This window comes from Leucopleurus acutus (assembly GCF_964270905.1).
Source record: "Leucopleurus acutus genome assembly, chromosome: 18".
NCBI lineage: Eukaryota > Metazoa > Chordata > Mammalia > Artiodactyla > Delphinidae > Leucopleurus > Leucopleurus acutus.
Window position 1 is genome coordinate 322,599 of NC_139160.1, and position 21,651 is coordinate 344,249.

Below are 21,651 nucleotides of genomic sequence, written 5' to 3' on the forward strand. Positions count from 1 at the left end.
GCGTTAGGCACTTTCACTGCTGTGGCCTGGGTTCAGTCCCTGGTCTGGGAACTGAGATCCCCCAAGAGGTGCGGCACAGCCAAAAATAATAATAATTAAAAAAATAAAATTTAAAAATCTCTCTATTCCTGAGGTAATATATATAATTATTTATTTTCTTTGAAAAGTTTTTTGTTATTCAGTTTTAAATCACCTGGAATTAATACATGTGGCTTTTTTAAAAATACTGAGTTACTGCCAGCACTACTGTCAGACTGCACTAAGTGACTAGACCAAACTTACTATGTAAATCTACTTGTAGGTGACTTGCCCCCCACCCCTTCAAGGACATCTTGCTTCTGTCAGCCCCGCCTTACAGGTAATAAGGTCAAGGCACCTGTGGTCTATCAATCAGTTAACATTGGCTGGTTAGTTTTCACGCCCCGCCTTTCTCAGCTGTCACCCTCGTGACAACTGCTTTTTCCTCCCATGAGATTTATCTGCACTCATAGAATGAACTCTTCTGCCTGTTTTACTGTTTATTTGTACTCAGTCACTGTTTTAACTTCCAATTCTGTGACCTCTGTGGTAGATAATGCTTTACTTTTAGTACTAATTGAGCACAGTAATATTTTGACTGGAGAAATCCTCTTACTCCTTCAGTAAACTTTCTAAGCAAGCCCTTCTTCATAGGCCTGGCAGGTGGTGGGAAAATCTGTGATACTGTGCTTCTTGTACTTCTTGGCTCTCATAACCATCTCCAACCAATGAAAGCATCCACTTGTTAAAAGTCTATACTGGTTAGAACCGTAGAAAGACAAGGTAGGTGAACTAAAAATGAAAGCTGTCCCTGTGCATTTCAAACATTATGAAAAAATTCCAAACAATCTTTTCCATTTATATATACACACAGTATATATAAATTAAACCACAGAATCCACAAGAAAATGTACATTTTTTAAAGAAGAAAATCAAGTTAATGTTATTTCATGATTAGCCACACACAAGGATCATGACAACTTTGTGTCCATTAGAACATTACCATCCTTGTCTTTAACTCTTACGCGACCAGATGAATATTTGGTTTCTTGAAGACCGTTTGCATACACAGTTTTAACAGTGCCATCTGGATACTCCCGTCTCTTGAACTGGGCCGTGTGTAGTTCTCGTTGGCCATTATTAAACTCTATGATTTTGTTGCCATCTCTGTAAATTTAAAGTAGAATTTAATTTCTTTAAAAATATGGAGTATATACAGCAGGAGAACTCTGGCAGTTATTCCTTCTCCTAGAACATCCCTGGTCCTTATATAGGTATAATTGGGACTCCTCAGCACAGAATGGTTTTTTCTGTTTTGGTTATTTCTCAAATTTTATATGAACACAACGGCTCTGTGCCACATACAAGTGTTAGCCAGTGCCCTATCAACTGTGGCCCTAGGGTGTCAGCTTCACCCAAGGGCTCATTAGAAACGCAAATTATTTGGCTGGGGCCCAGCAACCTGCTCTTGAACAGTCCCCTCCAGCCGATTCGAGAACCACTGCTGTAAGTGAAAAACGGCAAAGTAATCCTGAATGAATTGCATATTTGAAAGCTGCTAAGAGAATAAAAGTCTTCATCACAAGAAAAATGTGTAAGTATGTGTAATGATGGAAGTTAACTAGAATTCTGTGATCATCTTGCAATATATACCAATATCAAATCTTCGTTGTACACCTGAAACTAATGTTATGTCAGTTGTATCTCAATTAAAACATGATAATCCTGAATGAATTAATACACGGGATGTGCTTTAGTGTAGATGAAAAAAGACTTGCCATGAGTTAATACTTGAAGATGGACAGACGGATATGGGGACCTTTTCATATTATTTTCTTTCTACTACAGAAAATTTCAATCGAGTCAATTTTTTTGAAAAGTTTCTAAAATCAAAGTGTACTGTACACAGAAGAAATAAAGTTTGAGGAAAATCTTTAGTTGAGCACCAGATAAAGTTTCAGACCACATTAAGGGAAAAACACAATCATGACCATGAAAAGTTCCTACATTATTGCCAAGTTTATATCATAGAATTCAAGTTAATGGGTACTTAAACTGTTACACTCCAGGAGAGGAGGGTGAAACTAAAAACAGGACTCTCGATTTGACAAAACTCCACCAAGGTTTCAATTAAAATGGTGCTTATAAGATGCTCTTCACTGTGGATTGAAGAAGTTGACTCTAACTTCAAGACATTTAACACTCAGAAGGAGAAAGAAAGATAATTGTTGATTTTAAGGAATTGGCTTAGGGTGGCCAGAGAGTAAAGTGCTTACACTGGGACAGGGAGACCCAGATAATCAAAATACAGAGTCTGGTTATTGTTAAAAATTGACAGGGCAGCTTTCCTTCCTTGTGTCTCACTCACTGTTTTCAAATTTCACCAGATTGATTTCTAAACAAATACTTGCCATTTGCCTTTCGTGAAGTGCTGTTCAGACACCCTTTAGAGGTCTGTAGGCTAAAGATTATCCTAGACATTACAATGCATTTATCTCAACCTCATCCTAAACTCCAGAATGCTGAAAACATGTCTCACCTGCTCTCAAATTCTGAACTCAGTGAAATGTTGAATGACTTACACGAATGTTTTAAGATTTTTAAAATTCAACTGGTAATAAAAGTTGAAAACTAGAAAATCTAGAAACAAAACAGGTAACGTACCGTTGCCCTCTGACGATTGTACCATCTGGGAAAATGCTTTCTTCTTGTCCATCAGCAAACAAGTTTTTGACAGTCTGATCAGGAAACGTGATTTCTTTTCTTCCATCTGGGAAATGTTTTTCTGTAGAAAAAGGGGTTACCATAAATATTTTATTTTTAAAGAAAGGAAGAATGTAATAACTGAGAGGGCACAGCAGGTTTTCACCTATCTGTCCGCTTGAGAAATGTAAGACTTCCAGTCCTTCTGGGTACGTGGTGTGGGTGGTGTGTGTGGCTGCGTAGTAGTAGATCTGCAAAGACAAGGAGTCAGCACTGCCTCCTCTTCAGAGGTGTTTACGCTGCGGACGAAACACGCCCTTGGAAACCTACCACTCTCCCATCCGGCATGACCTGCTTGACATCACCGTTGAAGAAAGTGACAGTGAACGTCTTTCCATCTGCACTCGCTGCTTTTCGGGTTCCATTTGGAAACAATATAACACGGCACCCATTCTTATAAACTTTTTCTATCTACAAAAAAAAGAAAAACCAGGACTATCAATATGTAAAACTTCCTGAGACCACACGACAAAAATATCCCTAATACTTTTAATTGCCTACTTTGACATTTTTCATAATAAAAATTAAAACATTTCTCAGAGGGAGAGAAAAGTTAATAAGTTCATAATAATCAGCTTCACCTGTCTACACATCACTGTTCTTAGGTCACCTGTTCCCCCAAAACAAACTTTTTTTTCAAGCAAACTGCAGACATCACTTCTCCTGTAAACATTTCAACAGGTATCTCTAATGGAAGTATTTTTAACATAACCAAACCGTTATCATCCCTAATAAGCTGTAATTAATTCCTTCATCATATCATAACCATATTTTCCATAAATGCACACAAAGAAGGCCTTTTACAGTTTACTTGAATCAGGATCAAAACAAGATCCACACACACTTGATGTGTCTCTCCCCTCAATTTCTAATGGTCCCTTCCTTTCCCCCTTTTTTAATGACAACTGTTGAAGGAACTGGGTCACTGAATATGTAACATTTCCCACACTCTGGATTTGGCTGATTGCTTTTCCATTATAGTGCCATTAAACATGTTCCCATATCACTTTTTCCTTAAAAAACCCAGTAGTTAGCTCTCGAGGCTTGATTAAATTCCAGCTGAATTACTCTGACAAGAGTACTTTTTAGGTGCAGCAGTGGGCCTTGTATGGCAGCACGTCCAGAAATCCAGTAGGTATGCGCTGCCTCCTGACCTCAGCACTGAGTGGGTGGCATCACGAGATCCGTCAACCTTTCATCTAAGGTTTTAGGAGCCACTGATGACTACCTAGACCCTCGTGTCATCAGAAATTGTAAACTGGGGATTCTCTAATTTTCTCATTCCTCTTCCATTCATTAGCTGCGATTCTTCTTCTAAAAAAGAAAACCTTCTCTCGTCAACAATTTGTTATCCTGAAGTAGAGTTTGTACAGGAAGAGCCTAACAACTTACTTCTGACTGTTGGTCTTGTCCTTCACTCATTCCTCAAGATTTGCAGTGAACTTTGGCCTTCTGATTTCTATTAAAGTGGATCAGATTAGAGTACTTGGAAAAGTACATGTTCTATAAACCCGAGGAAAAATTCCCTCATCACCTCCTCAGTAACCCTGTTTATGTTCCTCCTCTTGTCATTTTCACTTTTTAGCTGGAACACCCAGCCAGGCCGTTTTCCCACTCAAAACCTTTCCTAAGCACAAGAATAAAATTGTCAGGCTGGGGGTGGAGAGCAGCTGATCCAGGAAATATTTAAGGAAGCCTGCAGGAAGGGTAGGGCCGAGAACTGAGGTTTTGAAAAGTACCAAGGATTATCAAGGCTTCTTAGCTATGTCTGGAGAAAGAACAAGAGTTTAAGCAACTGGATTGTATTCCTCCTTTTGTTGCATCATCTCTAAATTAGAAATGGCAGCTAAATGCATGCTGTCCATTTAGTATTTTCATAGGGTCCCAAGGTTCAAACCGAGTCATGTGCCAAGGTCCTCAGCCCCATCAAGTCTTGAAGATCAATTATTTCAGAATCTGTTTCAACTCTTTTTTTTTTTAAACTTTTTTTTGTGTGTGTGTGGTACGCAGGCCTCTCACTGTTGTGGCCTCTCCCGTTGCAGAGCACAGGCTCCGGACGCGCAGCCTCAGCGGCCATGGCTCACGGGCCCAGCCGCTCCGCGGCATGTGGGATCCTCCCGTACCGGGGCACGAACCCGTGTCCCCTGCATCGGCAGGCGGACTCTCAACCACTGCGCCACCAGGGAAGCCCCTCAACTCTATTTTAACCCATGTTCATTTTTTATAGTATTCATTGGTTTAAAGAAAAAAGTTTAACCTTTCCATCAGGATGGCTGATTTCTCCCTGAATTTCTTCTTTTTCTTCTTTTTCATCGTCGTCTTTACATTCAGGATCTGGAGAGTTCACTGGTTCAGGTGGCTCCCTGGGTAAGGCTGTCTGTAAGGACAAGAGGCTCTCCGTCTGTCCTACATTACATGTAATAAAAATCTCAAGCAGCTAAAACTTACACTTAGTCCAAAAGCCAGATTCCACTATTACAGGATTCTAGTATGACTAGTATTTGGTGTTGTATAGAAAACATTTACAATGTTAAGTAAAAAGCTTCCTTTATAAATGGTTTAGAAACTTAAGCCAGTTAACCAGTCAACTTTAAGCCTGAATAATATGTTTAATATATAAAAACATAAAGAGATTTACTTGTCCTTTATCCGAATTGCCTAAATCACGAGACACAGACTTGGATCTTCGAGATGGATTCCCTGTTAGAATATAATTACCAGAGTTAGTTTTATTATTTAATTGAAAGTTTTAAGTTTACTCAATACTATGGTCAAACATCTCCTTAGTTCACTCTTTTGTGAACTGCCGTCCTTTACCCATTATTTAAGGACGTCTTAGTACTTTTCGTTATTAATTCCTAGGAGTTCTTCACTGTATAAATTCAAATACTTATTCAAATACTTAAGTCTGATGACCAAGAAACGCAAAGTATCTGTTTTTTGAAAGTGTACAATCTGGAGAAAGGTGCTCAACTAACCTAACAGATGGACCCAAAGGTATTTTGGAGACAATCACCAGGACTTTAGTTAGAGGGTAGGAATGGGGTACAGATAATAGAAGCATCCAGGAATACACATAGAATTTGGCTTGAAAAAAAATAACTGGGTATTTAATTATAATCTAGACCTAATGGCTGTGGTCTAAACTTTTTAGATCATGACCAACACACAAATCATGTACTGTACACGTTCATACATTATAAAATAAGCATGTATGTGCATACACACAGACACCACCAACAACAAAGTGATATTAAAAATACACTGAAGTTGTAATATTTTCTTCTTATATGCCAATGGGTATTATAAACACTCCCAAATTTGAAGGGTTTCAAGCTCAAGTGCCAGGATCTGACTTAAGTGTTAAACACTAAAATGGATGTTGGATGCTCCAGGGAGAATAGACTAGAGAAGAAGAACAGAGGCAGAGTCCAGTCAGGAGGCTGGTGGGCGACTGTGGAGACGGCAGTGTTTGTACTGTGTCAAATCACTGACCCGTGGGTCCCAAACAGCCGAGTGCTAGCAATGTCATATGGTTCAACCTACTTAATTCAGAAAATACCAACATCAGGATTAGTTTAGGGATTGATGGGAGTGGGGGGTTAGGATACAGGAAAAAAGGGATCAAGGAGTGCACACAGCTTTGGCTAAAGGAACACCTTCCTCCACCTCACAGGCACAAAGAACCACAGTGCAGTCTGAGCTCCGTGTTACATCATCTCTAAATCTTACAACCAGCCTCATAGAAAAGACTAATAGCCTCATTTTATAGGTGAGGAAATCAAAGCTGAGAGGCTAAATAACTTGCCAAGGTTGTCAACTAATAAAAGTCAAGTCAGAACCAGTATTCGAGCTCATCAAGCTTAATTCTCTCAGCTGTTTGTGAACGTCATGAACAAGCCTCTGAGCACATTCTCACTGGGAGGAACAGAGGGGGATGGGTGTCCACCACTGTGAGCACCTTACAAAATGTCATGTCAAAATTAATAACTAATGCTGGAACAGCTAGATACTTTAGGAGTATATGTTTATGACCTCAGGATAGGTAAAGACTTAAGGCAAGAAGCACCACCCATAAAGGAAAAAGGTGAAATTCAACTACATTAAAGAAAGAAATCTGGGAACTTTTAAAGGTGAAGTCAGCATCATGGCGGCTAAATCATTCCTCTTTCCTCTCCCTTAGCCAGACTCATCAAGTCAAAAAGGGAGAGGATGCAAATCAATAAAATTAGAAATGAAAAAGGAGAAATCACAACTGACACCACAGAAATACACAGGATTATAAGAGACTACCACAAACAGCTATATGCCAATAAAATGGACAACCACGAAGAAATGGACAAATTCTTGGAAAGATACAATTTTCCAAGACCGAACCAGGAAGAATTAGAAAATATAAACAGACCTATCACAAGCAATGAAATTGAAACTGTAATTTAAAATCTTCCAACCAACAAAAGCCCAGGACCAGATGGCTTCACAGGCGAATTCCATCAAACATTTATAGAAGACCTAACACCCATCCTTCTCAAACTCTTCCAAAAAACTGCAGAGGGAAGAACACTCCCAAATTCGATCTGCAAAGCCACCATCACCCTGATACCAAAACCAGAAAAAGATATCACAAAAAAAGGAAATTACAGACCAATATCACTGATGAATATAGACGCAAAAATCCTGAACAAAAACTGGCAAATAGAATGCAACAACACATTAAAAGGATCATACACCATGATCAAGTGGGATTTATCCCAGGGATGCAAGGACTCTTCAGTATATGCAAATCAATCAATGTGATACACCATATACACAAATTAAGGAATAAAAACCATATGATCATCTCAATAGATGCAGAAAAAGCGTTTGACAAAATTCAACACCCATTTATGATAAAAACGCTCCAGAAAATGAGCATAGAGGGAACCTACCTCAACATAATAAAGGCCATATATGACAAACCCACAGCCAACATCATACTCAAAGGTGAAACACTGAAAGCGTTTCCACTAAGATCAGGAACAAGACAAGGATGTCCACTCTCACCACTATTATTCAACATAGTTCTGGAAGTCCTAGCCACGGCAATCAGAGAAGAAAAAGAAATAAAAGGAATATAAATTGGAAAAGAAGTAGTAAAACTGTCACTGTTTGCAGATGACATGATACTATACATAGAAAATCCTAAAGATGCCACCAAAAAACTACAACTAATCAATGAATTTGGTAAGGTTGCAGGATACAAAATTAATGCACAGAAATCTCTTGCATTTCTATACACTAACAACGAAAAATCAGAGAAATTAAGGAAACAATCCCATTTACCATCGCAACAAAAAGAATAAAATACCTACGAATAAACCTACCTAAGGAGAAAAAGACCTGTACTCAGAAAACTATAAAATACTGATGAAAGAAATCAAAGATGACATAAACAGATGGAGAAATATACCATGTTCTTGGATTGGAAGAATCAATATTGTGAAAATGACTATACTACCCAAAGCAATCTACAGATTCAATGCAATCCTTATCAAACTACCACGGAATTAGAACAAAAAATTTTACAATTTGTATGGACACAAAAGACCCCTAATAGCCAAAGTGATCTTGAGAAAGAAAAACGGAGATGGAGGAATCAGGCTCCCAGACTTCAGACCATACCACAAAGCTACAGTAATCAAGACAGTTAGGGTATTGGCACAAAAACAGAAATACACATCAATGGAACAGGATAGAAAGCCCAGAGATGAACCCACACACACATGGTCACCTTATCTTTGATAAAGGAGGCAAGAATATACAATGGAGAAAAGACAGCCTCTTCAGTAAGTGGAATGAAATTAGAACACTCCCTAACACCATACACAAAAATAAACTCAAAATGGATTAAAGACCTAAATGTAAGGCCAGACACTATAAAACTCTTAGAGGAAAACATAGGCAGAACACTCTATGACATAAATCACAGCAGGATCCTTTTTGACCCACCTCCTAGAGAAACGGAAATAAAAATATACAAATGGGACCTAATGAAACTCAAATGCTTTTGCACAGCAAAGGGAACCATAAACAAGACAAAAAGACAACCCTCAGAACGGGAGAAAATATTTGCAAATGAAGCAACTGAGAAAGGATTAATCTCCAAAATTTACAAGCAGCTCATGCAGCTCAATATTAAAAAAAAAAAACAACCCAATCCAAAAACGGGCAGAAGACCTAAATAGACATTTCTCCAAAGAACATATACAGATTGCCAACAAACACATGAAAGAATGCTCAATATCATTAATCATTAGAGAAATGCAAATCAAAACTACCATGAGGTATCACCTCACACCAGTCAGAATGGCCACCATGAAAAAATCTACAAAGAATAAATGCTGGAGAGGGTGTGGAGAAAGGGAACCCTCTTGCACTGTTGGTGGGAATGTAAATTGATACAGCCACTATGGAGAACAATATGGAGGTTCCTTAAAAAACTAAAAATAGAACTACCATACGACCCAGCAATCCCACTGCTGGTCATATACCCTGAGAAAACCGTAATTCCAAAAGAGTCATGTACCACAATGTTCACTGCAGCTCTATTTACAATAGCTAGGACATGGAAGCAACCTAAGTGTCCATCGACAGATGAATGGATAAAGAAGATGTGGCACATATATACAATGGAATATTACTCAGCCATAAAAAGAAACATAATTGAGTTATTTGTAGTGAGGTGGATGGACCTGGAGACTGTCATACAGAGTGAATTAAATCAGAAGGAGAAAAACAAATACTGTATGCTAATGCATAGATAGGGAATCTTAAAAAAAAAAAAAAAAACGGTACCGATGAACCTAGTTGTAGGGCAGGAATAAAGAGGTAGACATAGAGAATGGACTTGAGGACATGGGGTGGGAGGGTGAAGCTGGGGCGAAGTGAGAGTAGCATCGACATATATACACACTACCGAATGTAAAATAGTTGGCTGTTGGGAAGCAGCAGCATAGCACAGGGAGATCAGCTCCGTGCTTTGCGATGACCTAGAGAGGTGGGATAGGGAGGGTGGGAGGGAGGCTCAAAAGGGAGGGGATATGGGGACATGTGTATGCATATGGCTGAATCACTTTGTTGTACAACAGAAACTAACAGCATTGTGAAGCAATTATACTGCAATAAAGATGCATTAAAAAAAAATAGGTAGTGAAAGAAGACAATGCGATACATACAGTACAACTCTATTCAGAAAGCTGAAAAACAAGTAAAACATTTTTTTAGGGCTGTACCTATGAAAGGGAAAAGCAATGTAATATAATCATGGAGGGGTCAGTTCTGGGATGCTGCTAATCTATTTCTTTATCTAGGCAGTGGTTACCCAAGTATTTCCTTTATAACTGCCAAACTGCATATGTTATATCCACTTTTATAAATTTAATTCACAGAAATAATTTCTAAAAATGCCAGGTAGATCTTAAAGACCCAGTTGTGAAAACAAAAGTTCATGGGAGAAAATAGCATATTTGTGACCTGACGATTGAGAAGGGTATCTGTCACAAAAAGCAAAAACCATTTTTTAAAAAAATTGATTAACTTCAATATTAAAAGGAAAAACATGTATATAAAAAACACAAACCAGGGACTTCCCTGGTGGCACAGTGATTTAAGAATCCACCTGCCAATGCACGGGATACAGGTTCGAGCCCTGGTCTGGGAAGATCCCACATGCCGCGGAGCAACTAAGCCCGTGTGCCACAACTACTGAAGCCCATGCACCACAACTACTGAAGCCCACGCGCCTAGAGCCCGTGCTCCGCAACAAGAGAAGCCACCGCAATGAGAAGCCCACGCACCGCAACAAAGAGTAGCCTCCGCTCACCGCAACTAGAGAAAGCCCGCGCACAACAACGAAGACCCAACAGAGCCAAAAATAAATAATTTTATTTTTTTAAAAAACCCACAAACCAGGCTTCCCTGGTAGCGCAGTGGTTGAGAGTCCGCCTGCCGATGCAGGGGACACGGGTTCGTGCCCCGGTCCAGGAGGATCCCACATGCCGCAGAGCGGCTGGGCTCGTGAGCCATGGCCACTGAGCCTGTGCTCCGCAACGGGAGAGGCCACAGCAGTGAGAGGCCCGTGTACCGCAAAAAAAACAAAAAACAAAAAACCCACAAACCAAAAAGCTACATACAGATTGGCAGAAGATATTGGCAGTGCTTACAAATGACAAAGGATTAGTATGCAGAATGACTAACTTCAATACAGAAAAACATACACATACACAAACACACACACAGAGTTTTAAATGGGCAAAAGAAATGAACAGGCAATTCACAAAAGAGGAGACCCAAATGTCCACTAAATATGAAAAGATGCTCACATTACCTCATCAGTAACCTGGGAAATGCATATTACACTGACCCACCATTTCACACCCATCTGACTAGCCAAAATTGTAAAGTCTGAGCAGATCAAGTGTTGGCAAGCACAAAGAGCATGTTCTGCTGACAGTAAAAAAAGAAACTGGTAACCGCTTTGCAAAGGGAAAGCCTCCTAAAGTGGCACAAACCTGATGTGACCCAATATCCTACTCCTGACACGTGTCAGAGAGAAACTCACATGACCGAGACTTGTTCTGCGGCCCTTTTCATTCTGTGACAAACTGGGGGAAAACCTGAATGCCCGCCAACAAGAAAATATACTGTGGCAAATACACATGGAATCTGTACAGCTAGAGTTTATATGTATTAATGAGGCTACGTCTTAAAATACTGAGAAAGCAGCACACTGCAGAGGGATGAACTATGAAACAACACTGTATTGATTTACGGACACAATGTAGCGAAAGAATGAAAAATAAGAAAGGGAATGCTGCCAGGGTGCACATCAGCTGGAGCAGGACACGCAGGGCCTTCCATTGTATTTACAATGTTTTATTTCTTAAGTTGGGTGTAAATTCTCCACTCTTTAAATTCCTGAAATATTTTAAAAGAAGATCATGCAACTATCTTACCTTGTGTTGGCAAATAGGTTTTTTTGTACTTTTCTACCTGGGTTCCTGAAGAAACTTGACTCTTTTGAAATCGAACTGATGACTTCTATAGTATGAGAAAATTTTGAATATAAAATTAGTATTAGTTTACACGTTAGTACAAGGAATGAAACTAACAGAACTCAGCTTGCAATGGGAATGTTTTAAGTTTGTTCATTTATGCTGTTTTCGTTTACTGCTACAGGCCAGAGCGAACAAGCTGCTACTAGGAATGAGCTACACACACACGCACACGCCGCCTCTGGAAATACATGCAATCCTCAAGTGAAGGCATAACAGACCATGTAAAACAAAACAGGTTTTTGTGACTGTTACCAGAGCGGCCAGAGGAGAGGACATGAACTCACGGTCAGACAGCAGAAGACTGCTCACCACTGCCCCTTCCGCAGCCCCCAGATTTAGAGGTCAAGGTAGATGTCCTCCTTGCTCCCCACCACCACCTCCAACCAGACCCTCCTCCTCTCCTCCCTAGCCACCCCTGCCCCAGCAAGTCTCATGTCCGTGGACCCTGCGTGCCAGAAGAAGCCACCCCAATACCTTAGCTGCCATCTCTACACCTGTTCTCTCCCACCGTGGCCATGCGCTCCAAGGGACAAAGTCTAGAACTAGTCATTATCAGTATCTGCGATTATTAAGAACTGCAAAAGTATCAATTTCAAAGCATTCGAATCCAGAATGTGGGACATAAATAAAAATTATCCAAAAAGCCAATGCCATTTAATAAAGTGCCGAAGTATTTAGGGGTGAGTTGCCACAATTTCTGCAATTACCTTCAAATGGTTCAGCAAAATACCTATACAGCAGTATGGCAAAATGTGAACAATGGCTGGATCTAGGTGGGTACTCAGGTGTTCATCAAACTATTCTTTCAACTTGCTCTATTCGGGGCAGCTTTCATAATAAAATGGGGGGCAGAATTCCATCTTCTAACTACCGTGTCCTGTCCTTCCAGCTCATCCCTCTGAGACCCTCACTCCAACAATGCTTACAGCCCACACGGTCCCACAATTCACTGATCCACATGTTTTCTGTGTCCCCCAAAACCTATGCCCTCCTTGAGCAGCCTGAATTCATGGTGCACTGCAGGCACTCCTGTTGTATTTACATACTGTCAACTTCCAGCCCCTCTCACTCTGTATGATTCACCTGGATGACCACACCTCTGCTAAAATATCAATATTACTCTCCACCACCCTACACCCAAAGAGCTGAATAAGGAAAAATAACGCAAACAATTCCCACTTGAAACATATAATCGCTAACCTACATGGGCCCCTAGCGCAGCCCAGGAGTCAGACCACACTTCGCCCTTTGCTCTCCACTCTCGTGGACCCCGATCCGCCCCTCCAGCCTCCCAGAGTGGCCTCCATCCTCAGTCTCAGCAGATGCCCAAGCCTCCATTCCCCGAGGGAAGCCAGAGGGTTAGGGGGGAACGTCCCACCAACGGACCCCACACGTCCAGCCCCAGGTCCACGGCTGAGGCCCCGTCACCAGACACGGACGTCGAGCTCCCGGCCGGGCGGGCACCTCCACTCCCCCAAACCCGGTCTCCTCTCCTTTGTGCTCGCAGCTTCGGCAACCCGCCCACTCTCTCCTGCATTCGTATTTTCCTACTGAATCAATCCTACCAATACATAAGCACGTGTTGATTTTCCCATCTTAAAAAAAAAAAACAAAAACTACTTCCCCTACAGCTACTGCCCCATTTCCTTACTGTTACTGCAAAACTTCTCCACAGCGCTTTATACTCTGCCTGAAACCGCTCGCTCTCTTAGCCGGTCAGGCTTTTACCCGGCATAGCCGAGGACCCATCTGCAGTCCCCCGCTTACTCGGCAGCGGCCTCTGGGGCACGGGCCTCTCTGCTGCTTTACTTGGCCCTCAGGACACCACACTGGCCTCCTTTACTTCAGACTCGGGTTCATTCTCCTCCCCGCCATCTTCTCACAACCTGGCCAGGACCCAGGACCCTTCCCCGTCCACGCCTTCAGCCGAGCGATCTCTCCCACACGTTCCGAGGGCCCCAAACTTCTCGCTCCAACCTGAGCTTCTCTGGACACGCACAGCCCCGCCTGATGTCCACCTGATGTCTAGTAGGCATTTCGAGCTCACCTGATCTAACCTGAGCTCCTAACCAACACCCACACCCGCAGGAAAAGCATGCTCTCTTCTTGCGGGGACTCACGGTAAAGGGCCAAAAAAACCACACTCAACTTGGAAGCCGTTCCCGCCCCTCTCCTGCTGTCACACCCCATCCCCAGTTCATCAATAAACCCCATCCACCTGCAGCAGACCCCCAACTGGTGTCCTGATGGCGCCCAGACGCCCACTTCAGGCCACTCGCATGTCTACAGCAGGGAGGGTGGGCTCACCAACACAGAGGCGGAGGCCACCCCTTCCATCCAAGCCCTGCCAGGGCTCCCTGTCTGACTCAGAGGGAAAAGGCGACGCTCACAGGTAGTTACTAAGGCCTAACGAAAGCGGCACCACCACCCTCGAGCCCGTCTCTGGTCCCACCCGCTGCTCTGCCCCTCACGGACCCTGGTCCTCCCAGCCTCGGGGCTCCTGGCCCACGTCTCAGCCCGGCTCGCTGCGCCCTCTTCGGGCCACTATTCCAACGTCGCTTTCTCAGGAGGGCCTCCCCAGCCATCCTGTATAAACCGCAACACACTCCGCCCAGCGGTGATCCCCCTCCTTGCTTTCCCTCCCGAGTTCTCGCCACTACATCCCACACCATATGCTTCACTCAGCTTTCTCCCACGGCTGGAATCCGAGCTCCAAGAGGACAAGGAAGTTTGTCTGTTTTATTCATTGCTTGGTCTCCAGTGCCTCAAAGCCATGACCGGCACATCACAGTTGTGAATACAGACGAATAAAAAACCAAATACTTGATTTAAAAGGATCATATGCAAAAAAAAAAAAATCTCTGCAAAAATTTTACCCTGTTTTAACTGAGATTACCCGCCTACTGTGTTATAATTCCTTTATAAGAATTATAAAAATGAATTTGAAAACTATCTGTATAGCGATGCACAAAAGAAATATTTAATTGTGGTAAAATACACAGAACACAAAATCACCATCTTAACCACGTTAAGATGCACACATTACTGGCGTTAAGCACATTCACACCACTGCGCAGCCATCACCACCATCACCTCCAGAACCCTTCACCTTGCAAAACTGCCCTCACTAAACAACGGCTTCTCATTCTCCCCTCCCCCCAGCCCTGGCACCCACCCTGCTACTCCGTTTCTACGAATCTGACTGCTCAAATATTTAGCATCTCCCCAACGTGACAAAACCTACCCTGGACCCATCTCTTCTTGAGGCCGTCGCGCACTGACCCATCCTGGAGCTGCTCTCGGTGGCTTCGGCTTTCTTCCAGGCATCTAGTCGGAATCTTTCCATCACTTTCATTTCCTCCCGGAGGTCTGTGTTCTCTTTGACCAACATTTCTATCTGGCTTCTAAGACGGCCATGTGTACTGGACCATTTTCCTTCCTTTCTTTTCAAATCTTCCTGTAAATCTGCTACCTGCTGCTTCAAAGCCTCTCGGGGGGGGGGGGGGAGGGGGGAAAAGCATTACTAGAACTGAAACAATGCAAGAGAAGAGACAAGACACATCAACAAAACAGAATTGCCAGCCTATCACAGACAGCAGAAAAAGGAATGTCAATGACACTGGGTTTCGCAGGAAAAGGAGTGGGGTTCAGGCTAGAGTCTCACCTCATGCCATCCAGAACTGAGGAGACAGAGGAGGCAGACACCACTTGGCAGCCAGCGCGTTACACTGCGCACGGCGATAAAGGTCTAAGCTAAGACAGCAAGTGAAACAGAGAGAGATGGATGGGGTTATCTGATGAAGAAAACAGAAACAGGAATCCATGACTAACTGAAGGAAGAAAAGCTAACACCCATCCTTCTCAAACTCTTCCAAAAACTTGCAGAGGAAGGAATACTCCCAGACTCATTCTATGAGGCCACCATCACGCTGATACCAAAACCAGACAGATACCACAAAAAAAGAAAATTACAGACCTGTATCACTGATGAATATAGATGCAAAAATCCTCAACAAAATACTAGAAAACAGAATCCAACAACACATTAAAAGGATCATACACCATGATCAAGTGGGATTTACCCCAGGGATGCAAGGATTCTTCAATATACGCAAATCAATCAATGTGATACACCATACTAACAAACTGAAGAATAAAAACCATATGATCATCTCAATAGATGCAGAAAAAGCTTTTGACAAAATTCAACACCGATTTATGATAAAAACTCTCCAGAAAGCTGGCACAGAGGGAACCTACCTGAACATAATAAAGGCAGTATAGGACAAACCAACACCAAACATCATTCTCAATGGTGAAAAACTGAAAGCATTTCCTCTAAGATCAGGAACAAGACAAGGATGTCCACTCTCACGGCTATTATTCAACATAGTTTTGGAAGTCCTAGCCTCAGCAATCAGAGAAGAAAAAGAAATAAAAGGAATACAAATTGGAAAAGAAGAAGTAAAACTGTCACTGTTTTTAGATGACATGATACTATACATAGAGAATCCTGAAGATGCCACCAGAAAACTACTAGAGCTAATCAATGAATTTGGCAAAGTTGCAGGATACAAAATTAATGCACAGAAATGTCTTCAATTCCTATACACTAATGATGAAAAATCTGAAAGAGAAATTAAGGAAACACTCCCATTTACCACTGCAACAAAAAGAATAAAATACCTAGGAATAAACCTACCTAGGGAGACAAAAGACCTGTATGCAGAAAACTATAAGACACTGATGAAAGAAATTAAAGATGATACCAACAGATGGAGAGATATACCATGTTCTTGGATTGGAAGAATCAATACTGTGAAAATGACTATACTACCCAAAGCAATCTACAGATTCAACACAATCCCTATCAAATTACCAATGGCATTTCTCACGGAACTAGAACAAAACATCTTAAAATTTGTATGGAGACACAAAAGACCCCGAATAGCCAAAGCAGTCTTTAGGAGGAGAAACAGAGCTGGAGGAATCAGACTCCCTGACTTCAGACTATACTACAAAGCTACAGTAATCAAGACAATATGGTACTGGCACAAAAACAGAAACATAGATCAATGCAACAAGATAGAAAGCCCAGAGATAAACCCACGCACCTATGGTCAACTAATCTATGACAAAGAAGGCAAGGATATACAATGGAGAAAAGACAGCCTCTTCGATAAGTGGTGCTGGGCAAACTGGACAACTACATGTAAAAGAATGAAATTAGAACACTCCCTAACACCATACACAAAAATAAACTCAAAATGGATTAAATTCCTAAATGTAAGGCCAGACACTATAAAACTATTAGAGGAAAACATAGGAAGAACACTCTTTGACATAAATCACAGCAAGATCTTTTTTGATCCACCTCCTAGAGTAACGGAAATAAAAACAAAAGTAAAACAAATGGGACCTAATGAAACTTCAAAGCTTTTGCACAGCAAAGGAAACCATAGACAAGACGAAAAGACAACCCTCAGAATGGGAGAAAATATTTGCAGACAAATCAATGGACAAAGGATTAATCTCCAAAATACATAAACAGCTCATGAAGCTCAATATTAAAGAAACAAACAACCCAATCCAAAAATGGGCAGAAGACCTAAATAGACATTTCTCCAAAGAGGACATATAGATGGCCAAGAGGCACATGAAAAGCTGCTCAACATCACTAATTATCAGAGAAATGCAAATCAAAACTTCAATGAGGTATCACCTCTCACCAGTTAGAATGGGCATCATCAGAAAATCTAGAAACAAATGCTAGAGAGGGTGTGGAGAAAAGGGAACCCTCTTGCACCGCTGGTGGGAATGTAAACTGATACAGCCACTATGGAGAACAGTATGGAGGTTCCTTAAAAAACTAAAAATAGAATTACCATATGATCCAGCAATCCCACTACCAGGCATATACCCAGAGAAAACCACAATTCAAAAAGACACATGCACCCCAATGTTCACTGCAGCACTATTTACAATAGCCAGGTCATGGAAGCAACCTAAATGCCCATCAACAGACGAATGGATAAAGAATTTGTGGTACATATATACAATGGAATATTACTCAGCCATAAAAAGGAACGAAATTGAGTCATTTGTTGAGACGTGGATGGATCTAGAGACTGTCATACAGAGTAAAATAAGTCAGAAAGAGAAAAATAAATATTGTATATTAACGCATGTATGTGGAACCTGGAAAAATGGTACAGATCAACCGGTTTGCAGGGCAGAAGGTGAGACACAGATGTAGAGAACAAATGTATGGACACCAAGGGGGGAAAGCCACGGGGTGGGGTGGGGATGGTGGTGTGCTGGAATTGGGCGATTGGGATTGACATGTATACACTGATGTGTATAACACTGATGACTAATAAGAACCTGTGGTATAAAAAAATAAATAAAATTCAAATATTAAAATTTAAAAAAAGGATCTGCCTTCCAGGGCTTCCCTGGTGTTACAGTGGTTAAGAATCTGCCTGGCAATGCAGGGGACACAGGTTCAAGCCTTGGTCCAGGGAGATCTCACATGCCGCGGAGCAACTAAACCTGTGTACCTCAACTACTGAGCCCACATGTCATAACTACTGAAACCCACATGCCTAGAGCCCATGCTCTGCAACAAGAGAAGCCACCGCAATGAGAAGCCTGTGCACCGCAATGAAGAGTAGCCCCCGCTCGCCACAACTAGAGAAAGCCCACATGCAGCAAAGAAGACCCAAAGCAGCCAAAAATAAATAAATAAAATAATTTTTTTTTAATTTTTAAAATTAAAAAAAAAAAAAAAGAATATGCCTTCCAATGCAGGGGATGTGGGTTCTATCCCTGGTCAGGGAACTAAGATCCCACATGTTGTGGGGCAACTAAAACCACACACTCTAGAGTCCACACGCCACAACTAGAGAGGAGCCCACGCACCACAATGTAGATGCTGTGAGCCACAACAAAAGATGCTGCATGTCACAACTAAGACCCAACGGAGAGGGTTAGGGAGAGTGGGAGAGAGGGAAAGAGAAAAGAAATTCAATTAAATTTAACACGAATTTTAATCTTTTACGTTTCAGGCAAAGAGCAAAAAACACTCTTAAAATTGCTAGTAGAATTTTAAATTGGCATGACAGGGACTTCCCAGGTGGCGCAGTGGTTAAGAATCCGTCTGCCAATGCCGGGGACACAGGTCGAGCCCTGGTCCGGGAAGATCCCACATGCCATGGAGCAACTAAGCCCGTGAGCCACAACTACTGAGCCCACGTGCTGCAACTACTGAAGCCCACATGCCTAGAGCCCGTGCTCTGCAGCAAGAGAAGCCACCACAATGAGAAGCCTGCGCACCACAACGAAGAGTAGCCCCCACTCGCCACAACTAGAGAAAGCCCGCGTGCAGCAACGAAGACCCAATGCAGCCAAAAAGAAAAAAAAAAATTGTCGTGATATTTATGGAGGGATAATCTGGCAATATCTACTAAGTACATACCCTTTAGCCTAGAAATTTCATTTGCAGGACTTTATCCCACAGATACGCTTGTGTACGTAAGCTACAAACAGGTCAGGATGAATTTATTTTGTTCACTACCTCATCCCTAGTGCATGCCTGCTATACAGGCTGTACTCAATAACCACATGTTAAATGACTATGCAGAATGACTGCGAGAGGGGAGGTATGTACAGGGTTGTTCAGGAGAGCACTTCTTATATACAGAAAAAGCAGAAATAACGTAAATGCTTGGTTAGGTAGATTACGGCACTTCCATACAATGCAGCTGTTATAATGCATCTATTTTCAATGGTAAAGGAGAACGCTCTTTACGTTAAGACGTAAAATGATTTTAGTATACTACCATTAATTTGCTTTTTGGTTTTTTTTTAATTGGGAATATACATATGTATTTGCTTAGAATTTCTCTGAAAAGATACAAAAGATTGGTAACACCGGATACCTCAAAAGAGATGTAAATCAGGTGCCCGGGCAAGGGTGAGACGGAGAGGTTTCACAGCACATCTTTTTGTACCTTTTGAATAGGAATATATTACCTTTTGAAATAAAAACTTTAATAGATTGTTAAAGTCTAACATATTAGATATAATAAACCAAGCATGAACAAAAACATAATGGCACGTTTCCGCCTACAGAAATAAATAGAATTAAAGACCCTAATAGACACTGCATGTGGTAACTGAAGCTACAGGTGTGTACTAAGACTAATCAAGGATGGTGCACTATATATGAAAGGAAGGAAGCAAAGGCCGGGACTCAAAAAAACTAGTATGTAAAATATGAAAGTGGAAGATGAGTTTGTATTTTATGCTATAAATAATAGAAAGCCATTTAAAATTTTTATTTTGGTAAACTGAAGTTTTACTTTTGATGAAATTCAATATATCCACTTTTTCTTTTATACTTAGTTCTTTGTGTCTTCTCTTGGAAACCTCTGCAGATGCCACTGTCGCAAATATATTCACCTACATTTTTTCCTAGAAGGTTTATAGTTTTAGCTAGAAATGCATTAGTTCTTTCTAACTACTACTTTCCTCTGATCATGTCCATTTCTAACTTTGAAATGAATAGGACTGATGATTTGGCTTATCAGTTTACAAGTTTTAAACACCTAGTTAGTATACAAGCCTTAAATTATTATAAATGAACAGAACAATGTGTGGTGGGTCAAACAAATTAACACATTCCACTGGTGAATCTCCAACTCCTGGCTTGTTAATACATCCATGTCATTATCGGAGCATTTTCTGGGGAAGCCTTCAGTAAGAAAAGAACTGATGTATTTTACTCTTTAAAAGTCGAGACTACAGGACTTCCCTGGCGGTCCAGTGGTTAAGACTCCGTGCTTCCAATGCAGGGGGCACGGGTCCAATCCCTGGTCGGGGAACTAAGATCCTACATGCCACATGGCATGGCCAAAAAAAATTGAAAAAAAAAGAAAGTCAAGACTACAAAAGATGTTCCTGATGTCTCAGATTATTTGCTGAGTCAATGGATGATTAATAAACTGATACCCAATTTCCCTTTGACACATCAAATAATTCTAAGATTCTTACCAGACTGTCATCTTTACTAACTGATATGAGTATAATGTAAGGAACTGACATACTTGTATTTCTTCACGTTCTTTTTTATCCGGAAAAGTTCTTGCAACTGTAGAATACTTTTCAAAAACTTTGCGTTCCTTTTGTAATTTCCTCATTTCCTCCTTTTTAAACTCCTCTATTCGAGCCAATTCTTTTGCTTTCTGTTGTTCAAAGTCAGCAATTTCTTTCCTAAAACAACCAAACCACATTATAATCTAAGGAGACCACCTCAGTACAGTAATCCACGTGTGGTACCAAAATGGAACACCAGTGACAACCTGGAATTGAGGAGCTGCTGGTTTTGGTGAATCCATCTTCAGCCCACAGTAGTGAAATAACAGTCAATTAACTCAATAAAGCACTACTCAACAAGCATTCACTGCATACCTACTATGATTCAAGTACTACACTACGTACTGGAGAAACCACAGTGAGAAAAATAAATATTCTTACTCCTATAAAGCTTCTTACATTCTAGTGGGAGCGACAGATGACAATAAATAAGATTAACAAGTAAAATATATGGAACACTGGAAATGTTAAGAAGAATAAACCAAGGAATGAAGTTAGGAAATATGGAGGTTAGGAGCCTGAAATTATGGATGGAGTCATCTTGCTGAGGCAGTATTTGAGGTAAAACCTGAGGGACGTGAGAGAACCACCATGGAGGTATCTGGACAAAACAGTTCAG

At 41.2% G+C, this 21,651-nt stretch overlaps 1 protein-coding gene across 1 annotated transcript in view; it reads right to left on the reverse strand.

Moving 5' to 3' along the window:
• Positions 1–989: 989 nt before the first annotated feature.
• The window catches only part of CPAP (centrosome assembly and centriole elongation protein), a gene marked incomplete at its 3' end in the record, with an annotated part of 46,502 nt that continues 25,840 nt past the window's right edge, over positions 990–21,651 (reverse strand). Inside the window, exons 9-17 of the mRNA XM_082859332.1 lie at positions 20,984–21,149; positions 15,121–15,363; positions 11,775–11,859; positions 5,420–5,481; positions 5,039–5,158; positions 3,052–3,192; positions 2,888–2,972; positions 2,683–2,803; positions 990–1,185 (exon numbers count right to left, since the gene is read on the reverse strand). Of these exons, the coding sequence (XP_082715458.1) occupies positions 990–1,185; positions 2,683–2,803; positions 2,888–2,972; positions 3,052–3,192; positions 5,039–5,158; positions 5,420–5,481; positions 11,775–11,859; positions 15,121–15,363; positions 20,984–21,149 (1,219 nt within the window). The remainder of the gene's footprint in view (positions 1,186–2,682; positions 2,804–2,887; positions 2,973–3,051; positions 3,193–5,038; positions 5,159–5,419; positions 5,482–11,774; positions 11,860–15,120; positions 15,364–20,983; positions 21,150–21,651) is intronic.